Here is a 21,108-nt window from a genome sequence, read left to right on the forward strand (position 1 = left end):
GCCTCTGCCTCAGGCGCTAGGGTGGCTCTGGTTGAAAAGGAGCAACGCCCCAGATGGGCAGAGCATTGCCCCCTGGTGGGTATGCTGGGTGGATCCTGGTTGGGCGCATGCGGGAGTCTGTCTGACTGCCTCCCCGTTTCCAACTTCAGAAAAAAAAAAGGGAAGGTAAGATTGAAGGTAGATAGGGGCGGGTTTATTTTTAAATTTTCTGAGTTGGAGGTCACAGTATGATACTTTTTCTAAAGATTAAAAAAAAACTTTTTATTGTGAGATAATAAGTTCTTGTGTACCCCTCACCCAGCGTCCCCTGGTTGTAACACTTTACACAGCTGTAGTGCTGTGTCAGAACCAGGACATCACCTTAGTTCAGTGTAGCAATCTTACTCAGATTTCACAGTTTTACATGTACTCATGTGTGTGCACATTTCTGTGCAGTTTTGTCATATGTGTAGATGTGTATAACCACTGCAGAAAACAGAATACAAAGCAGTTTCATTACTAGAGAGGAATTCCTTCGTACTACCCTTTCTAAAGTTTTTAAAAGCTGTAAAGGAAATCTGGTTTTCTAGTTGGGTAAGTGGGATGTAACACAGGTGTCCAGAGTCCAGGGGCCTGTTTGTGGCCAGGAAACCTGGATGGTGAGGGCGCTCTCAGGAGTCTTCCTTATGCAGCGTTGGTACCAGGAAACCTGGATGGTGAGGGTGCTCTCAGGAGTCTTCCTTATGCAGCGTTGGTACCAGGAAACCTGGATGGTGAGGGCGCTCTCAGGAGTCTTCCTTATGCAGCGTTGGTAGCAGGAAACCTGGATGGTGAGGGCGCTCTCAGGAGTCTTCCTTATGCAGCGTTGGTAGCAGGAAACCTGGGTGGTGAGGGCGCTCTCAGGAGTCTTCCTTATGCAGCGTTGGTAGCAGGAAACCTGGATGGTGAGGGCGCTCTCAGGAGTCTTCCTTATGCAGCGTTGGTAGCAGGAAACCTGGATGGTGAGGGCGCTCTCAGGAGTCTTCCTTATGCAGTGTTGGTAGCGTGTGGGAAGATCTGGTGGTTTTATTACAAATTTTATAAGGAATGAAAGTGCTTAACTAGGAATGTTTAAAAATGGCAGAGATCTATTCACTGTTTTTTTCTGGAGTCTTGAAAATACTGTGCAGTTGTGTTTTGCTTTCTCCACACTCCAGTGGAGTTCTGATTTTCCTGGAGGGCTCTCTGGACTCGTGGGTTGTTCCTTCATTTTCCTTTCAGCAGTTGATCCAGGGGTTTACTGGCTCTACCTGCAGAATCAAGTAGATTTCTGATTGTGGCATTAGAGACACTTCTCAACATGGTCTTACTGTATCCTTTATTCATAGGCCCTTCCAAAGACAACCAGTCACTGGCTCTGAACATGGTCCATGCTTTCCCAGATCTGCCTATGCTGGCTCTGTTTTTATTCCTGGCTCTCTATTCTGACCCCTCAGCATCCCACTCATTGTTTCATTGCGGGTACAATAGGCCATCTCCTTGGCGACGTTTTCCCAGGCCTATCCTGCTTCTCAGTGGAATAAACATTTTTCTGACTAACTTCTTACCTTGTCACTTATATTACCCCTTATTACAGTTATTTGTCTACATTCATTCAGCCTAGTAGGTGTATCTGTTCAGGTGGTTAGAGCCTAGAGTCAGAAGTAGTTAATTGTCTCTGTGTCCTCTGTAGTTCCTCGGATAGGGCCTTCCATATAGCGATTTTTTTTTACAATTTTTTTTTTTTTTTTTTAGCAAGAGAGAGGAACAGAGACAGAGAGAGGGATAGCTAGGGACAGACAGGAAGGGAAAAAGATGAGAAACATCAATTCTTTATTGCGGCATCTTAGTTCATTGATTGCTTTCTCATATGTGCCTTGACTGGGGGGGGTTCCAGCTGAACAAGTGACTCCTTGCTCAAGCCAGCAACCTTTGGGCTCAAGCCAGTGACCCCGCGCTCGAGCCAGATGAGCCCGTGCTCAAGCTGGTGACCTTGGAGTTTTGAACTTGGGTCCACTGTGTCCCAGGCCAATGCTCTATCCACTGTGTCACTGCCTGGTCAGGACATATAGTGAATTGTTAAAGATGGCTACTTATTAATTTGATTCCATAGAATTTTTATTTTATTTTTTTTAGTGAGAGAGAGGGAGACAGAGAGAGGTACAGACAGGAAGGAGAAAGATGAGAAACATAATTTCTTTGTTGCAGCACCTTAGTTGTTCATTGATTGCTTTCTCATATGTGCCTTGACTGGGGGTGGGGGGCTACAGCAGAGTGAGTGGCCCCTTGCTTAAGCCAGCGACTTTGGGCTTAAGCTGGTGAGCTGGTGCTCAAGCTGATGAGCCCGTGCTTAAGCTAGCGACCATAGGGTCATGTCTATGATCCCACGCTCAAGCCCCAGAGACCCTGCGCTCAAGCTCGTGAGCCCATGCTCAAGCCGGTGACTTCTGGGTTTCGAACCTGGGTCTCCTGTGTCCCAGTCTAATACTCTGTCTACTGTGCCACCGCCTGGTTAGGCTGATTCCATTGAATTTTGATTGAGCTGCAAATCTTCAGGATTTTTTGTTTCGCTTCCTTTTTCCTGTGAAGGTGCTCTAGCAGGTTTTAGGGAACATTAAGGGTTTCAAGAGCAAGTGTGTCCCACACTAGAAGAGTTACTGAAGCAGATAACAAGGGTCGTTGGAGTGAATAAAACACTTGGAATGCATTAGTAAAGGCCATTATATAACACCCAGGTGCTATTATTTCAAAGTAATAGGCTACTTTATCTCTGGCTTGCAGTAATAGAATTTGTTCTAGATGGCACAGGCTCATAGGAGCCAAGTGACGACTCCTCCTAAGGCGAAGAAGAGAGCAAGCAGAAGAAATATAATGTGCCATGGAATTTTCTTTTAGGTAAATGTGCTGAACCAGAAAGTCGGCAGGACTTTCAAGTGCTTGTTTAACAAGCCTTGGGAAAACAAATGGGGGAAGCCAAGGAGAAGTTTTCCAATTTGCCAAGCTGTTAAGGCTTGGGAATCACGCCTTGCTATAATTATTTACCGTAATGACTCTGAGAGCTCATCTACCAAAGTGTGAGGAAAACAGAAATAGCTCCAGAAGCACCCACATATTTCTGTATCTAAAGGAACTTCTTTGCTGCTCTCAAGAGTAAACCAGGCATTTATTTTCTTTTTCTTTATTTTTTCTTCTTTTCCAAGTGAGAGGAGGGGAGATAGAGAGACAGACTCCTGCATGTGCCCTGACCGGGATCCACCCGGCAACCTCCATCCGGGGCCGTGCTTACAACTGAGTTATTCTTTTCTTTCATAAGCACGATGGCTGCCAGCCAGACTCAACTGAATGTACCCCAAAGCCTTGCTTTTTTTGTTTGTTTATAACAGAATTTACCATCTTAATCATCTTTCAGTGGATAGTTCAGTAGTGTTAAGTACATTCACGTTGCTGTGAAATAGCTCTATCTCCAGGACTTCTCATCTGGCACAACTGGGCCTCTGTCTCCATAAACAACTCCCCTGCGTCCCTCCCCCAGCCTTGGCAACCACCATTCTACTCTGTTTCTATGAATTTTACTATTTTAGATACTTCATGTAAGTGGAATCATATACTATATCTCTTTTTGTGACTGGCTTAATTTAGTGGTTGGTTGTGTCACACAGATATATAAGGAATTGTCCTTAAAATTCTCAGAATTAATAAGCTTTGATTCTAAAGAGGTCTGAGAAATTGAAGAGTTCCATTCATTTAGTTTACAGTTAGACAAGAAAAATCGGACAACCAAAGGTAGCCCAAAGTTCTTGAAAAATCATAGGAAGTTCTATAATGTCTTCTCAGTTTTAAGGGTCCATTGACTATCAATAGCAATGAAAGAAAGCTCTGACCCAAAGCAAATGTAACATTTAGAAAATACTATTTGGGTAAAGCTGCTGATGGAGGTCCTGTTTTCTGCAAAGCATTTTTGTATATCTGCAATAAAGACAGTTTTAATTCTTTTTTTTTTTTCAATTATTTTGGTCAGTATCTGCTAACATAGAATAAGCTGAAGTATGGTTTTTCTTGTTCTTTTTTTAACCCATGGGAGAGGCTGTAAAGCTGGGCTCAGCAAACTTTTTCTGTAAAGGGCCAGATAATATTTGGGGCTTTGTGCACCATGCACACTACCTGTTGCAACAGTCCAGCTCTGCTGTTTCAGTGGGAAGCCGGGCGTGGCTCTGCTCCACGGCAGCTCTATCCATAGAAGCAGGCAGCGGGCTGGGTGTGGTCCCAGTTACCCAGACCCCCGTGGCTCTGCTCCACGGCAGCTCTATCCATAGAAGCAGGCGCGGACTGGGTGTGGTCCCAGTTACCCAGACCCCCGTGGCTCTGCTCCACGGCAGCTCTACCCATAGAAGCAGGCAGCGGGCTGGGTTTGGTCCCAGTTACCCAGACCCCTGTGGCTCTGCTCCACGGCAGCTCTATCCATAGAAGCAGGCAGCGGGCTGGGTTTGGTCCCAGTTACCCAGACCCCCGTGGCTCTGCTCCACGGCAGCTCTATCCATAGAAGCAGGCAGCGGGCTGGGTTTGGTCCCAGTTACCCAGACCCCCGTGGCTCTGCTCCACGGCAGCTCTACCCATAGAAGCAGGCAGCGGGCTGGGTTTGGTCCCAGTTACCCAGACCCCTGTGGCTCTGCTCCACGGCAGCTCTATCCATAGAAGCAGGCAGCGGGCTGGGTGTGGTCCCAGTTACCCAGACCCCCGTGGCTCTGCTCCACGGCAGCTCCATCCATAGAAGCAGGCAGCGGGCTGGGTTTGGTCCGCAGGCCGTAGTTACCCAGACCCCCGTGGGCAGGGATCTGAACCCTCACTTCCCTTCTGGTCCTTGGCACCTAATGTGCTGTCTTTCATATAGGAGACAGCTGTCTTCGTTGTTTATGGGGATGATGACGGTTAAGAAAATAATGAAAATCAAATGATCATTTTCTACTGGCTCTTAATCATTTAATAATTTTGGAGTTATTTTCTATGCACCATGCTAGCCTTACAATATAATGAAAAACACACAAGAAAATAGCTAACACGTCTGAAGTACATCTAAAAGAAGACTGGAAATTTTTCTGAATATTCCAAAAAATATTTTTTTCCAAAGGAAAATAGATTTGTTCTGATTGTAAAGACAAAATATACTCAAGAAATACAGAGAGGTGTAAAGAAGAAATAAAAAATAAGCTCAAGTCCCCAAACCTGAGGTTACCACTGAGGGCCACATGGAAACCTTTTGCTGGATCCTTTCATGTGGTCCCTCAGATCCACTGTCCTTTTCTTGTGAGCGCATGAAGGTCACTGTCCTAATGACAGTCCTCCTCCCTGGGGAAGGTGTGGAGGCGTTAATTCCCTGCTACCCCTCCCCAAGGGCCACACCCATCAGGCAGCCCCTCTAGTACCTGTAACTATGCTCCCCCACCACACACACTTGCACCTTCGGGTCTGCGGTGATCAAGACTCCTAAGAGTTACTGTCCTGGGGACTGAACCATCTCTGCTGCTTTCTCCCAGTCCTGACCTCCTTCTGAATCATTCCATTATTGAAGTGTTCTCACTTCCCCAGTTTGAATGTGTCAACTGTCCCTCACTGTGGCTCTGAGCTGACTGATACAGGGTGTGTCTCATTTGACTGGCCACCACCCCACCACACACCCAGGCTGGTAAGTAGAATGTTCTTTGTCTGCTTTACCTCTCCAGGCAGAAACAAAGAGCTTCTACACTTCATGAGGGCTAGGAAATTGAGTTCACATTCCAGCTCTGACATTTACTAGCTGTATGACTTTGGGCAAATTACATCACCTCTTTGAGCCTTGGTTTTCCTATTTGAAAAAAAGGGATAATAATATCTGTCTCATATAACTGAAGGGGAGATTAAACAATGTCCTGCCTGCTAAGTGCATTAGCACAGGGTCTGGCATATTGCTTTTAAGGGCTGAAAGGGACTGTAAAAGAGTGATTTCATTTTCCTTAGTGTGTAAACAGACTCTACTCAGAGGAGCTGTTGTAAAGAGGAAGGCCATTTGTAAGAGGGGAGTCCTTTCCATGACACCCGGCCTTCAGAGAGTGTGTATGTCAGGGTCGTCATGGCCATCTGCTCTCTTCAAGGCAGCAGCCTCTTGTGGACATCTTTGGCCTGGACATTTCTAGCTGATAGCAGGTAGCAGTAGAGAGTTACACCCATCCCTCCTGATTTGGGCTAATAGAAAACCTGTATAAGAACTCTGCTGGAATGTTAGTGTTAGGATTTTTTCGATTAGTCAAAAAGAAATATTTTAGAATCAACAGAAAGAAAACAAGTATTTGTATTCCTAAGCATAATAACAGCTAGCATTTATCAAACACTTACTAGAGTTTTTACATACCTCTATTTATTTATTTAGTCACTGTATTAAAATAGGTAGTACTATTATTTCATCTAAGAGGAAGAAACCAAATTTTAGGGGAGAGTCAGTAACTTGATTAATGTTTCTTAGCTAGTAAGTTGTAGTCACGGGCTCAGAGGCCCCACTGCCTCTGGAAGCCTGTACGCCCAGTGTTGTACTGCTCCAAGGCTCTCATCCTTTGTGTGCTAGAAGATATTTTAAAAGGGTTTTAAAAAATTTTGTGGTTATAGATGCACATGGTAAAAAATTCAAACTGGACAAAAGGATGAAGTAAAAGTATAAAGTATCCTTCTTATCTAAGCTCTCCTGCTCCTCAGTTCCTTTCAGCAGAGCCAGCCACTATTTCAGTTTCTTTTGGATCCCTCCTGAACTGGCCTTCTAGGGTTCCCAGTATTAAAGGTAAAAGGGCGATTGGTCTTTATTATCCATCTCAGTCCGACTTCAGTCCTGTCGCCATTTGGTATCTTCCCAGGATCTGGGTGAAGCGGCAGGAGGGTGTTGTTGGTGAGAGCCTCGCCCGCTCATTCACTGTTCGTATTTCTTTGCTTTCAGCATTACCTAGAAGAGTCTAAATTCCTGTTCTCTCCTACTTCTTTCATCCAAACACACAGTGTGTGTTCACAGGGTTGAGCAACAGCCTTGAACTCAAAAACATTTAGGTTTTAAATATAAGGTATGTAGAGATTGTCTTATATTCTGAATACCTATCAGCTGATTAGTGGAATACCCTGTCATATGTGAGGATACTGCATGGTACTGGGTACTTGTCCCTAGTGCTCTTGTGACAAATACAGTCCCTGTGTTTTGATGGGAATAGTACAATCTCTTTTAAAAGAAAGGATTTTGTAACAATACAGAAGCAATCAATTTCATGGTAGTTGTGTCTATAATAGATTATTTTTACGATTCTGCATGGGTATTCCCAAACATCCAAAATATGTTGCAACCAAACATAGCAGAAAGGGGGAAGGTGCATTTACACTATAATTTTTTTCTTTTTTCTTTTTAGAGAAAGAGAGAGACAGGAATAGAGAGAGAGAGAGGGAGGATAGAGAGTGAGAAGCATCAACTCATAGCTGCTTCACTTTAGTTGTTCATTGATGGCTTCTCATATATGCCTTCACCAGGGGGCATAAGCCGAGCCAGTGACTCCCTTGCTCAAGCCAGCGACCTTGGGATTGTGTCAGTGATCTTGTGCTCAAGCCAGTGACCTTGGGATTTCGAACCAAGAACCTCAGCATTCTGGGTCAATGCTCTATCTACCGTGCCACCACTGGTCAGGCTACAGTATAATTTTTTAAAAAATTAGCTGTCTACATTAGGTGGTTTAGTTGAATATACATTAAAAGCATTATGGCTTTGCAGGGAAATATATTTTTAAAAAACCCAATTTTTATAGATAATGAGAAATATTTTATTATAGTAATCACATAAATGGTTTTGTTTATTACCTTGTATGCTCTCTATTGTTTTACCAGGAAAAGTGATTCAAGGAAGTTGTGCTTCTTCCTGCTCTTTCTAAGGCAACAGTGAGTTTAAAGCACATGGGATTGGTTTTTGAGAGTTCTTCCACCAGAGGTACCATGAGTTATTAGTTCTGTGTTTTATTTTAGGGTTTCAGCTTCTTCATATTTTAGAAACATGTTGATGGAAGTACCTGTGTGTAATCAGCCGCATGTCCTAGGGAGTGTGAATGCAGTTACAATTGATTACATTGACATTTGTTATTAATAGCTTAGAGACTCTTCACAGCACGGTAAGCTTACTCATTTTAGATGATAGAGGCAATTGTGACTGATGCCTCAGAGCTGATACATGTTAGTGCTGGGATTCAGACCCTGCAGCCTGTCCAGGGGCTTGCACACTCAGCCCCTCCTCTCTGCTACCTCTGATGCACTTGCCCTTGTCACGTTTCCTCCATCCCTTTGCCCGATCCTGCTTTGCACCTTTTAGCAATAGGAGCAGTGTGTCCTGTTGAGTCACTATCCACCTGGCAGCAAGCACTCGGCTTACCTGTTACGTGCTGAATGCCTGTAAGGACTAATTTGACTTCTCTGAGCACTGAGCATCTGTTTCCTCATCTGTGAAATGGGGATGAGAACCCCTGCTCTCCAGCCTCGCCGATTTACTCATCCTCCTGACCCCAGGGTGTAGCATAGTGCCTGGCACAGTGTGGCCACCACCAGATGTCATTTTCTGTGCCCTCCTCTTCCAGAAGCTGGACTGTGGATAAGAGTTAGGTGTTGCATGGATGGTCTGAACAGGTAACTATGTGGATGTAGCCAGGAAATTAAGATAAATATGGTCAAAAGACACTCTGTTTTTACTCATTCTTTCTTTTGTAGTAAATAGAATGAGCTCAGTATCTCTGGGGGAAGACCACAGCTATGTTCCCAGAAGGCAGGGGAAAAAATTCCTCCTCCTCAATGAGTGGTGGGCCTTCTCAGCATCCCCTAAGAGCACTCACAGCAAATTGCACGGGCAGGGAGGACGAGATGGAGGTTTACTGAGGTTATATTGTGACTGTTAGGATTAGACAAGGTAATTAAAAGATTAGAAGGACCTCGCAGGCATGGAGAACAGCATAGCAGAAGCAAGGACTGGCAGGCAGGCAATCCTGGGGTTGGTGTGTTTAACGGGATTACTGAGTATGCTGTGAGATGATGTTGAAGACGGGACTGGGGTGAGATTGCGGCGGGCCCTGCATACCCAGTTCAAGAACTTGGATACTCCCTTTAAGAGATTGTGAGCAACAGGCATCATGATAAAGGTGCATTTTAGGATCAGCTGAGACCAGCAGTGCCTGGGGTGGGGGGATAACAGTTGGACTTCAGGAGGAAGGGTGTGTTCAGAGTGACCCGTGGAGACGAGAATGCTGGCTGTAGTGCACGGCAGTCATTGGGGAGGACGCACCAGGTCATGGCGCTCCTAGAGAGGAGTCTGTGGGAGACACGGCCATGAACCCCGAGGGAGGACGAAGAGGAAGGAGAAGCAGAGTCGGCGTCTGTGACCGGCACGTGGTGAAAGGGAGAGAGTTAGACAGTGCTGCCCACTCAGGGCTGCGGCGGCGCTCGTCCTCCTGGCTTCTCCCCAGGGTGGGGCCGGGACCACCGCGGCTCTGCCCACTGTGTTCTGAGGAGCCCTGGACAGAGGTCTGAGTTTCGGGCATCTAAGAGGTGTCGGGGCCTGGCTGTGGCCTCAGGCAGGTTTAAAGGGTGTCTTATGGAGGTAAGCTGAATCTTTGGTGCCTAGCATAGTGCTTTCAGTCTCAGGAATAAATAAAGCATTTCTAGTATCCTCTTTCCTTGTTCTCTTTCAGGGTCTAGTTCCTATGCTTTTTTTTTTTTTGGTCAGTGAAGATCCTGCAGCTCATCATCTGTCCCCATCTCCTCACTTAAATTATTCTTACCCTGGTGATTCCTTTGTTGCCAAATCTAATACTATGCTGTCCTTACCTTGCTTGTACTTACTGCCAACTTTAGACACTATTTCTACTCTTCTCTTCCTGAAACTGTCTCCTTATATTCTGTGACAAGGTTGGCGCCCTGTGCCCATGGGCCAAATCTGGCCCACCACTGTTTTGTGATACAGTTTTATTGGCACCCAGCCACGCACAGTGGGTAATGTGTTGTCCGTGGCTGCATTCACACTACCTGGCGGAATCAAGGCACAGGACAGAGACCCCGTGGCTGCGGAGCCTGTCGTCCCCCCGGTCCTTCTCAGAAAACTTTCCTTTTCCTGTTGTATTTCATCATCGCTCCTGGGTTTCTTCCCAGCCCTGGAGCTGAGAGAACACGTAAGTGATGGCTGTGAAAACTATGGCTTAAACCAAGTGGAATAAGCCAGTCAAAGAAAGACAAGTGACATCTGATCTCACTTATGTGTGCAATCTAATGAACAAAATGAACTGACGAGCAAGACAGAAACAGAGGCGTGGACACATGGAAGAGACAGACAGCTGTCAGAGGGGCAGGGGTGGGGGGTGGATGAAAGAAGGTGAAGGGATTAGACAAAAAACATACACACATATCACATAGACCCTGACAACAGTGTGGCAATAGCTAGAGGGGAGAGGGCGGGGTAGGTAGAGGTGGGCAAAGGGGGGAGATGGGGACAGAAAGAGCCTTTGGGGTGGAGGGCACATGGTGCGGTGGGCAGGTGGTGTTTCACTGAATTGTACACTTGAAACCTGTATGGTTTTGTGAACCAATGTCACCCCAATAAATTAAGTTTAAAAACCTGCTTGAAGGACTGAAGATGCTCCATCCCCCTTTCTTGCCAACTGGCTCAAGATATAATGCCTGACATTTCTTTATTAAAAAAGAAAAGCTATCCTAAGAAATGGAATGATCATGAAAGGGGTCATCTGAGCACTGTGGAGAGGTTGCAGGCATTATCTAAGTCATTGTCAGGACCAGCGTTGTGAAGTGGGCACTGTGGCTGCATCTTGCCAATGAGAAGGAATTGCCCCTCAGAAATAGCCTCAGGCCCACCACACTGGGTGGCCACCAGAGGGCACTGGCGTTCCAGGGCCGGCACCAGATGAAAAGGCAGCATGTTTGAGCAAGCAGTATGGAGGGCTGGGTGAGTTTTTGGAGGGTGTGCTTGGCAGTTTTGGAATGCAGAGCGTGTGGGAAGGCCAGCAGAGCCTGGGGGAAAGCACCCAACAAACTGACTCTGCAGAGCGGTCCGGGGCTTGCGGAGAGTCCTGACACAGCGGGGCCCCTGGCCTGTGCTGGAAGCAAATGCGCACAGGATTGAACGAAACCAGGCGGGCTCTTGCATGTGGTGCTTGCATCAACATCCTCTCTTAACAAGCCTTTGGTGACTTGAAAATGGAACCATGTTAGAGGCATATAAACAATATATGCATGGCCCAGGGTTTTTCTCCTGTCCCCAGCTGAGTTTTGACTTTGCAGTGTTTTTCCAGTGGATCTTGGGTCAACCTCTGTTAGTGGGGATGGCCCCGGATGGGACCAGAGTGTGCAAGGGGAGCTTGTTAAGACTGCTGTGATTCTCAAGCCCTGTTGGTCCATTGCCTTTGGGGAGGGAAAGCGTCCGGCACAGTGTTATGAAAATGTGCAGAGCCCCAGGTTTGTGTGCGTTGGGAGGGGGATATGCATGTGGTGATGGTGGTGGCATAGGAAGAACTTCAGGGATGACCACAAATGGATGAAGTCATTAAGGGATACACTATGTGTTTCAGGAAAATACGTACATTCACCAAACAGCAGGAGGAGACCACAGAGGAGGGGATTCTAAAGACCTGAATCCTGGTTGGTGGGAGCAGCTATTGCAGTCCTGTGGGTTGGGGTTCAACAGCAACACCCCAGATCGGGTGTCAGGATCCCTGCCTGTGAAGGGCCATTGCAGAGCCTTTTGTCACCTGAGAATCCCAAAGTCATTCTCTTTCTTGCCTAACAGTAGTAGAGCTCACTTGGACGGGCAGCCATACAAGGTAATGCCTCTGTTATTTTCTTGTCCCACAATGTTGCCTCCTGATCCAAAGCCATGTACCTTGGAGTTAGTAAAGCAAGGGATGTCATACTAGGATTGATCCACTCTGCAGGTAATATACTCGTCTTTCAGGGTTTCTTTGACCACAAATGCTGTTAAAATTCAAGTATGAAGGATGACTTGGAAATTCTGTGTCCCTCAAGGAAATGTCCTGTCTGGTGGGGCAGACAGACACATAAACATTCAGCTGCAGTACACGGCAGACTTCAGGGAGGCTGTAATCAAAATGCAGGAGTAATAGGAGTAGAGGGAACAGGATCAGTTCCAACTCGGGATCTGAGAACATTATTTCGTACTCTTCGGTTTCCTTCTTTTTGTTCTCCCAACTGCACACAGATGGATGTTCTGAAATTCTACCTTCTCTTCCTGGTGAATTGACTGGTACAGATCCTAACTGTTCTCTTGGCTTTCCTTTTGGTATCTGCCTTTGAAGAAAAATTGTAGTTAATAACACATAACATGGATCTACCATCTTACCATATTCAAAAGAGTACAGCACAGTGCTGTGAGCTGTAAGCACAGTGTTGTTCAGCAGAACTCTAACGTATGTTTTTATCTTGGACAAGTGAAACTTACACCTAGTGAACAGCAACTTTCCATTGCTTCCTCCCCCAGCCCCTGGCAACCACTATTCTGTTCTCTGTGAGTTTGGCTACTTTAGATTCCTCATGTAAGTGGATTCGTGCAGTTGGCTTATTTCACTTAACCCACTGTGCTCAAGCTTCTTCCATGGTGTACCATATGGCAGAATTTTATTCTTTTTCATGGCTGAATAATATTCCATTATATGTAGCACATTTTGTGTATTCCTTTATTCTGTTCATGGACATTTAGGGTGTTTCCATTTCTTGGCTATTGTGAGTAATATTGCTATTAACATAGCTGTGCAAATGATCTCTTAAAGACCCTGATTTCTGTTCTTTTGGATAAATATGAAGTGGGCTTGTTGGTAGTTCTAGTTCTGATTTTTTGAGGAAGTTCAATACTGTTTTCTGTAGTGGCTGCACCTTTTTGTATTCCCAGCAACAATATGCAAGGGTTCCAGTTGCTCTACGCCCTCACCAACGTTTATTATATTCTTTTTTTTAATGGATATCCTAACATATTGAGGTACTGAGTTACATTTTCTCAATGATTACTGATGTTGGGCATATTTTAAAGTAGCTGTTGGCTACTTTTGTTTTTGTATTTGCTTTTTAGAGAAATGTCTGTTTAAATCCTTTGTCTATTTTTAGAATTGAGTTGTTTTTATTATTATTATTATTATTAGCTATTGAGCTGTAGGGAATCTCTTTAACTTTCAACTATCCATGCCCCTATCTAACGACCTCGTATTTTCTGCCACTCCTCAGCTTGATCCTTCTGCCCTACTACTCCCATCTCACCAGTCTGCACCTCCCCCACCTTTCCTGTGGTTTCTTACATATACTCAGACCCAACTTAGACACATCCTTAGAAACCCAGGTCAAATCACAGTTCCCCATGACTCCTTCCCTGACCACCAGCCAGAGTGGCTTTCCTTCTGCTGAAATCTCTAGTATTTCTTGACTCTCTTGCTTTTGAGCAGTTGGCAGAGACTGCTGCCTTGCTTTGGGATGGATATGACACGTGTATTTCATGGTAACTGACCTTCAACACCTGCTCTCCCCAGGACCTTGCAGACCACCTTGCCACACTCTAAGGAGGCAGGAAGCCCAGGAAACGGAGCTGCATGTGCTCTGCAGCCAAAAGAGGACACGAGTGCCGGCCATTGTGAATCCTGAGAGGGAAAGATGATCAGGATAGGGACAGGGAGGGAAGGGTGAGGCCAGTGACCAGGGCCTTTTAGCAAGTTGGGGTTGGAATAGACAGCAGGTTTACATGAGGTCATGGCTGTGACCTGAGACGTGCTCTGCTGGGTTTTGTCAAGCAGGGGTTGACAGATGTGTGCTGGGAGCCAGAGAGAAGCTGAGTTTACCTCACAGTTCTATGGTAGTCAGGACAGCTGCTGGGAGCAGGGCCATCTCTACTCGGAACATCCTGTTCCAGGAAACTCATGGCTCCCAACCCTCTGTGTCCTTGCTAGCAATGCTGTGTGAGTGGTGAGCCCATGGCTAACCTGGGGGTCACCCAGGAGCCCCCAGGACCAACCCTCTGTGTCCTTGCTAGCAATGCTGTGTGAGTGGTGAGCCCATGGCTAACCTGGGGGTCACCCAGGAGCCCCAGGATGGCCTTCAGGAGGCCAACACCTGGTATAAGAAGGTGAGAGTGCAGACTCCTGGGGTGAACATGTGCTGTGGCTCTTGGGTTACATCGTGCTGTTTGCCAGAGGCTAGAGGACCATTTCCTGGGCCTCCCCAATCCATGGAGGCTCTCCATCTTGTGAACTTCATTGCCTTCCTCACGGGACACCCCCACACCTTACAGTAGTCAGGTTTGTTTTCTTTTGTATTTTTCCAAAGTGAGAAGTGGGGATGGAGGTTGGCAGACAGACTCCCGCATGTGCCCAACCAGGATCCACCCGGCATGCCCACCAGGGGGTGATGCTCTGCCCCTCTGGGCTGTTGCTCCATTGCAACCAGAGCCATTCTAGCACCTGAGGCAGAGGCCATAGAGCCATCATCAGTGTCTGGGCCAACTTTGCTCCCATGGAGCCTTGGCTGCGGGAGGGGAAGAGAGAGACAGAGAGGAAGGAGAGGGGGAGGGGTGGAGAAGCAGATGGGTGCTTCTCCTGTGTGCCCTGACCAGGAATCGAACCCGGGACTTCCACACGCTGGGCCGATGCTCTACTGCTGAGCCAGCCAGCCAGGGCCAGTAGTCAGGTTTTTGTAGCCTTCCACTCTCAGCCCTGGCAGTCCACTCTGTCCTGATGATGCAATGGCCAGCTCTGGTCCCTGTGTTCCCTGGCAGAGTTTCATCCAGAGGACTGGTTATGGGACCTCAATCTTGTACTTTTGGAATGTCCCCAAGCAGATCAAAGCCTGCTCTCATGTGAATCCGGGGAAGCCTGGCCACCTGGCTTTGCCTCTTCATGGGGGGGGGGGGATGGAGAAGGAGGCGTTGTCTCCCTGTTCCTGCTCACTGACTCTGAGAATACTCTGTCCTCCTGTCTGGCTTCTTTCTGATCCTGTCCTACTCCCCCACTTGTCATGATCCCAGGACACTAGCTCCCAACCTGGCAGGTGTGGAATCACCTGGATGCTTAAAAAAAGAGAGGAAAACAGTCCTTAGTCCCTGTCCTTGGAGAGTCCCCTGAGCTGGATGTGGCTGGGCTGGAATCTGACATTTCTGTGCACATACATACACATGCAGAACTGGCGAGGTATAGGATGGGCTTACAGAGTTGCCCTGTCATTTTTATTACCTTTTTTTTCTACCCTGTGCTTTTTTGGGTTTTCTAGACCAATCACATGTTTCCTTAGAAATCAGAGAAAGACTAGATAGAGGTCATTACAAAACAAAACCCAGGCTTCAGAGTGGTCAGTCTCATTCAGAAAACGTTAACCCTTGTACATGTGTTTCTCTTTCCACAGGGGGACTGGATCTCATCTTCCTGCCAGGTCTTGGGTTTGATAAAGAAGGCAACCGACTGGGGAGGGGCAGGGGCTACTATGACACCTACCTGCAGCGCTGTGAGCGCCAGCATGCGAAACCCTACACCATCGCCTTGGCTTTCAAGGAACAGATTTGCCTCCAGGTCCCAGTGGATGAAAATGACATGAAGGTAGATGAAGTCCTTTATGAAGATTCCTCAGCATCTTAAGTCCTGCGACTACAGCCAGATAATCATTTTGTACCCAAGAAATACGTGCCACAGAATACGTGAATTTTCCCTTGCCAGAAATTAGTTGCAATTGCACACTAATGGGAATACAAGCTGCATTGTTTTTAGTGTAATTATAAAATACCTAACATAAAACCATCTTTAAAAATTAATAGACTTGTGAATAGTAGAACATTAATTAAAACGAAGGCTATCACCATAGGAATTTGAGTTTAATTTCCTGGTGTGAACGTGACAAGTTGACCTTTCTGCTTTTTAGTTTAAGTTAAATATTTATGAGGAACTGTGCTCTGACTCAGAGTATGAGAGGAAGGGGAACTCATCTGGAGCGGACATTGCCATTTAATCCTTTCATGGGCCTGGTCAGTCTCTGGCAGGTATGTGGAGACTCAGTGATTATTAATTGATTTGTTAGTGTTTGTTTTACGTTCAAAGTTCCTCAAGATATTATTCTTACACTTTAGTGCAGTGGTTCTCAACCTTTCTAATGCTGTGACCCCGCAATACAGTTCCTCATGTTGCGGTGACCCCAAACCAAAAAATAATTTTGGTGGCTACTTCATAACTGTAATTTTGCTATAGTTATAATTTGGAATGTAAATACCTGATATGCATTATGTATTTTCCAATGGCTTTAGGCGACCCTGCTGGGGTCGCGACCCACAGGTTGAGAACCACTGCTTTAGTGGATACCTAGATATATAGTGGGTGTTTGAGAAATTTTTTTTGGATGAGTTAATTGAGTACATTCAGAGTATTTTAATTTAAACATGGATCCATATTCTTTGGATAATAGTTTATGATTTGATGTTTTATGCACAAAAGTAAAAACACTTTAAAAATGTCAGTTGACCTAAAACTGGGTTTGACAGTATAGTATGTACAGTGAGAACTGAGAGGGGAACAGTTTCTATAAGCTATACAACCATATTACCGTGCTGGTTAAAAATCTGAAGTGTAGCTTCAGCCATGAGGTTCAGGGGAGTGTTCATATAGCTGACTGGCTATTGGTCTGAACTGGTTAAACAGTAAAATTCCGGAGCTGCTGCAGGTCTGGAAGCTTTAGTACCATTGAGCTCACTCGTTTACCATTGAACCTCCAAAGGGGAGCATAGAAAACCACTCCCAGCTTCCCAAGTTCAGGCAGAATGCAGAGTCAACTGCCTGGAACACCCAGGTGCCGAGATTCTGGCAAGTGAGGGGCTGCAGGGTCTCTCCTGGAAAGGGGACTGTTCTCTAATGTCCACTCGTGGGCAGTGGTCATTGTACAGAGGATATGGGAAAGGAGAAAAGAACAACCCTGATGATGCAGGTGATGAGGACCCTGGAACTCTGATCATGGCTCAGGCCGAGGCTGAGGACAAGGCCCGGAACCCTGGGAATGAGGCACCACGATGAGGGGCTCAAGGTAGGGGACAGTCCAGGAGAAGGGAAACAGCGAGATCTGCACAGAATGCTTCTTAGCACTGGGCCGTTGGCAGTGCGTCAGGCAGCGTGTGTCCATGGTTGCTGCCTGGTCTGCGGTCCACACTTGACTGGACTAGGAAGGAAATCGTAAAGCTTAGTGCACTTACCAGATACCAGTGAGAGCAGCACTCGTCAATCACAAAGCCCTGCTAAGAGACTGATAAACCTGTAGGCATAGGTGGCTTCATGGAAAGCTCACTTCCCGGTGCCAGTTTTCTTCTTTCAGAGATCATTGGAAATTCAGTGAATCACCTTGCATTTTAATTGTATGTTTATATGCTACTTTCTCCACTAGTTCACGGGTCCCACAAAGGCAAATTCTCTGCCACATTTATGGTTTTCCCCAGTACCCACCACAGACCCCAGCACAGAACAAATAGGCAATGAATTCCTGCTGAAGGAATGACTGGACCCGTGTGTGTATCGCCCGTGGTATCTGAAGTTTTCTTGGAGGAAAAAAGTGAATGTGCTGACTGAGGCGGAGGTTTCAGCAGAGGGTGCCCAGCTCACATGTTGCCAAAGAACAGGGTGGCATCAAGCCTCGGGCAGAGGCCGGTGAAAATAATGTTTTCCCCAGGACCCATCAGGGTGCATAATCGAAATGGAAGGCTCGTTTGCCAACCAATCTTTGCTTACTTGGACCACTTATTATAGGAGGATCCATGTCCCTTCAGGTGGGCATAGACTCACCAGGAGTTCTGACAGATTTGGTGGAAGGACCCTGCCTCTGGGGGGAACATATGTGGCAGGCTTTTAAGGAGTGCTTTCTCTGAGCCAGGAATCGCAAACGCTGCTCTCCTCTGAGTTCAGACCCACCGGAGAGAGACAGAGCTCAGATGGAGGATGTGTAAAGAATCAGCTTTGTAAACATATTGGAGGATGTGGCTTGGCTTAGATGTAGGCTTCCTAATGCTTGGCTCCTGCATTAGACACCCTTGTCCTCTGTGCAGACATCAGCACAACTGGCCAGACGTGCTGACCAGCCTTCTAGCAGGGGTGGGAGCTCAGGTGGGCCTTCCATTAGGGGCGGGAGCTTGGTGCTCGGCAGAGGACACTTTTTATGGCAGTCAGATCCAAAAGAAACCCGAGAGGGCGGAATCTAGCATGCTTCGTTTCTTCTGTAGAACACCAACCAGTCAGTGAGAGGAGGCAGGAGAGGACAGGGGTCTGGCTGTGGCTGAAGTCCTTCCACAGGAGCACATGACGTCAGGGAAACGGAAGTGTACAGCAGCTGCTTTTCATTTATTTACATATATTAGCATATGTAGCCTTTTTTTTCTTCTAACTCTGAGGTATCACTGTGCTCTTCTCACAGAAGAGGAAACTGAGGCCAAAGTTCTATTCCAAGTAAGTGGTAGCTTAGGATTTGAACCAAGTCTCTAATTTTACAGTCAATATTCTCTTCACTGCCTTGCACTGGGATCTGCATTTGCAGTAGGTGAAGGCAGTGTTCCTGGCTCTCCTGAGCCTCCCAGGAGCTCTCCTGGGTCCTGGGGCCACCAGCTCAGCCTGCACCTGGTTGCTTCACTTTCCACAAGTGCCTGAGTCTACGAAAGCTTCCACGGGCATGGGGCAGATTTGAAGAGGCAGGTAGTCCCCAGCCTAAAGCCTAAGATGGGAACCTGGGGAGAGGGCTGCTGGCCTCTCCTTGGTTTCTCCTTCCCGGATTTTTCACTCCTCAGTTTTTATAAAGCACAGCTTCTCAGCTTTGAGGGTTTCCTTAAGAATCAGCAAATGCTTCTGGGCAAATAGCAGTGCCAAATAGCAGGTTGGTTCACTTCTGTGATTTCCTTTCTCTCTGATGTTGGTGACACACGACCTTACTGCATTTGATAGCTCTCCGATGTTTCTAAACAGATTTAAAAAAAAAATACTGTTTTGTTCATTGTTTCTATATTTTTTGGTAGAAGAGTTGGTCTGTATAAGTTATACTGCCATAGGCAGAACTGGAACTCTTTGGTATTGATTTCCTGTTCTCTTGAGGAGATTTAGTGTAAGAAGTGCCAGTTTCTTGCCAGATTGTAAGAACTGCCAGAGACCCTCATCTAAAAGGGCTGATTTTCTGGGTCTCACATACTGACTCACAATGTCCAGGCAAAAGACTGGGCATGTGAAGTCTGGCAAACACTGCCAGCCAGGCACACTTGGGAAACATTGAATAGAGACTCTGTAGGCTCCTACGTCCATGCCAGGTGTCTTCAGGTGGCCTACACGTATTCCAGGTTCCCCAGTGACCTGCCTGCCCAGTGGACACTATCTGTGTTGGTGGCAAAGCCTGGCTGCCCTGTTATGCAGAGAGGGCAGCTTTGCCTCTTCCCACTGCCTCCCAGTTTGTTTTGCATTCTGCAGCTCCAAGAGTGGGAGCTTTCTTTGCTGAACTATTTCCAATTTCTTCCTTAGACATTTTAATCAGAGATGAAAAATGATTGCTCTTTTGCCAGCATTTCAGTCTAAGAGGATGTTATTTGCCTCTTAAAGGCACATTAATTTGCAATGACTTCGGTGCAGAAGGCTGAGTGATGTTGTAGAAAGGGACCGAGAATCTGCAGATCAGGGATGAGCCCAGGGCACTGGGTGGACCAGGAGTTGTAGAAGGCACTTGCCACCTCCCTTCCTTCCTCCACTAATGCAAGCTCTCTTTGCCTGCTTGACTGTTTGTCATCCTCCAAATTACCAACTGTAGGACTGGTGTGCAGTTCCAAACTTCCCACAGACATGCTTCCCAGCTCTGTCTGCTTCTCTGCCACCTCCCTGAGGCTTCCCCTGCGACCTGAGGCGGCTTTCCTGCATGAACATTTTGCCCTTGTTTTCTCTCCCTTACAGCTATTTCTTCTCTCCTCCTCACCACACTCCCCTCCTTTCTTCTCTCTATTCTAGAATCAGAACAGGGCTGTGCATCCTCTCACATACCCTTCCTCTATCATTCCTTGCCCAGCTCTCCAGAACCACCTGTCAGCAGCCATGGGCTCAGATAGGAGCACAGAGTCATCAAATTCCCTTTCTCTGGGCCACATAGCAAGACCAGTTTCTCTTCCCCTTTGGAGGGCTCTCAGTGTTCTAACCCACAGGCTGACCAGCAAATGCTACTCGAATCAATAACACCGTGAAATATGCCCAGTGGAAAAAGAAAACAGGACATGGAAAGGTAATTCACAAGAGACACAGATAGCCATTTATATTTGAGAAATATTTCATTTCATGTGTCATCAGAGAATTGTGAATTGAACCATGTGAGTGGTAAAAACTAATCAGTACAGTGGGTTTTGGCTCTGATGTGGGAAATGGACACTCTTACCTACTGCTATGTGAGTATGAGTTCGTCAGTCTTTCTGGAGAGCAATTTGGCCAAATGGAACAAAAATCTAATTTTCCGTGACTGTAGACCCTGCATTTTCACCTTCTGGGGTTTATCCCAGTGAAATAAGTGTAAGCTCTTTGCAAACGGTTTTGCCCAGAATGGTCAGCACGGGCTGCTCTCATAGTGACATGGTGCTATCCAGTGCAGCACTCTAGGCAACAGCAGGGGGCTGGTACCCAGAGTGGCTGCTGAAAATATTGTCAACAAGTATTTAAAGAGGAGGAATGCTCAAGTCCTAAGACTTAGAAAAAAACAAGTTATAAAATCTATGCCACATTGATTGCATTTTGTGGAACAAAATCAATGAAACAACATATACTAAAATGTTAACTTGACTATGTCTCATGTTTTATCATACAGAAAAATCTAAGAAACATTTATTAAAAAAAGAAAGCAGGGGCCCTGGCCAGTTGGCTCAGTGGTAGAGCGTCGGCCTGGCGTGCGGAAGTCCCGGGTTCGATTCCCAGCCAGGGCACACAGGAGAGGCACCCATCTGCTTCTCCACCCCTCCCCCTCTTCCCCTCCCACAGCCGAGGCTCCATTGGAGCAAAGATGGCCCGGGCGGTGGGGATGGCTCCTTGGCCTATGCTCCAGGTGCTAGAG

At 46.5% G+C, this 21,108-nt stretch overlaps 1 protein-coding gene across 4 annotated transcripts in view; it reads left to right on the top strand.

Moving 5' to 3' along the window:
* The window catches only part of MTHFS (methenyltetrahydrofolate synthetase), a 37,385-nt gene extending 21,504 nt beyond the window's left edge, over positions 1–15,881 (top strand). For all 4 annotated transcript variants that reach the window (XM_066354780.1, XM_066354779.1, XM_066354782.1 and 1 more), the window contains exon 3: positions 15,430–15,881. In XM_066354780.1, coding sequence (XP_066210877.1) covers positions 15,430–15,659 — 230 coding nt within the window. In that variant the 3' untranslated portion in view covers positions 15,660–15,881. The remainder of the gene's footprint in view (positions 1–15,429) is intronic.
* The last annotated feature ends 5,227 nt before the right edge of the window (positions 15,882–21,108 follow it).

This window comes from Saccopteryx leptura, chromosome 13 (genome assembly GCF_036850995.1).
Source record: "Saccopteryx leptura isolate mSacLep1 chromosome 13, mSacLep1_pri_phased_curated, whole genome shotgun sequence".
NCBI lineage: Eukaryota > Metazoa > Chordata > Mammalia > Chiroptera > Emballonuridae > Saccopteryx > Saccopteryx leptura.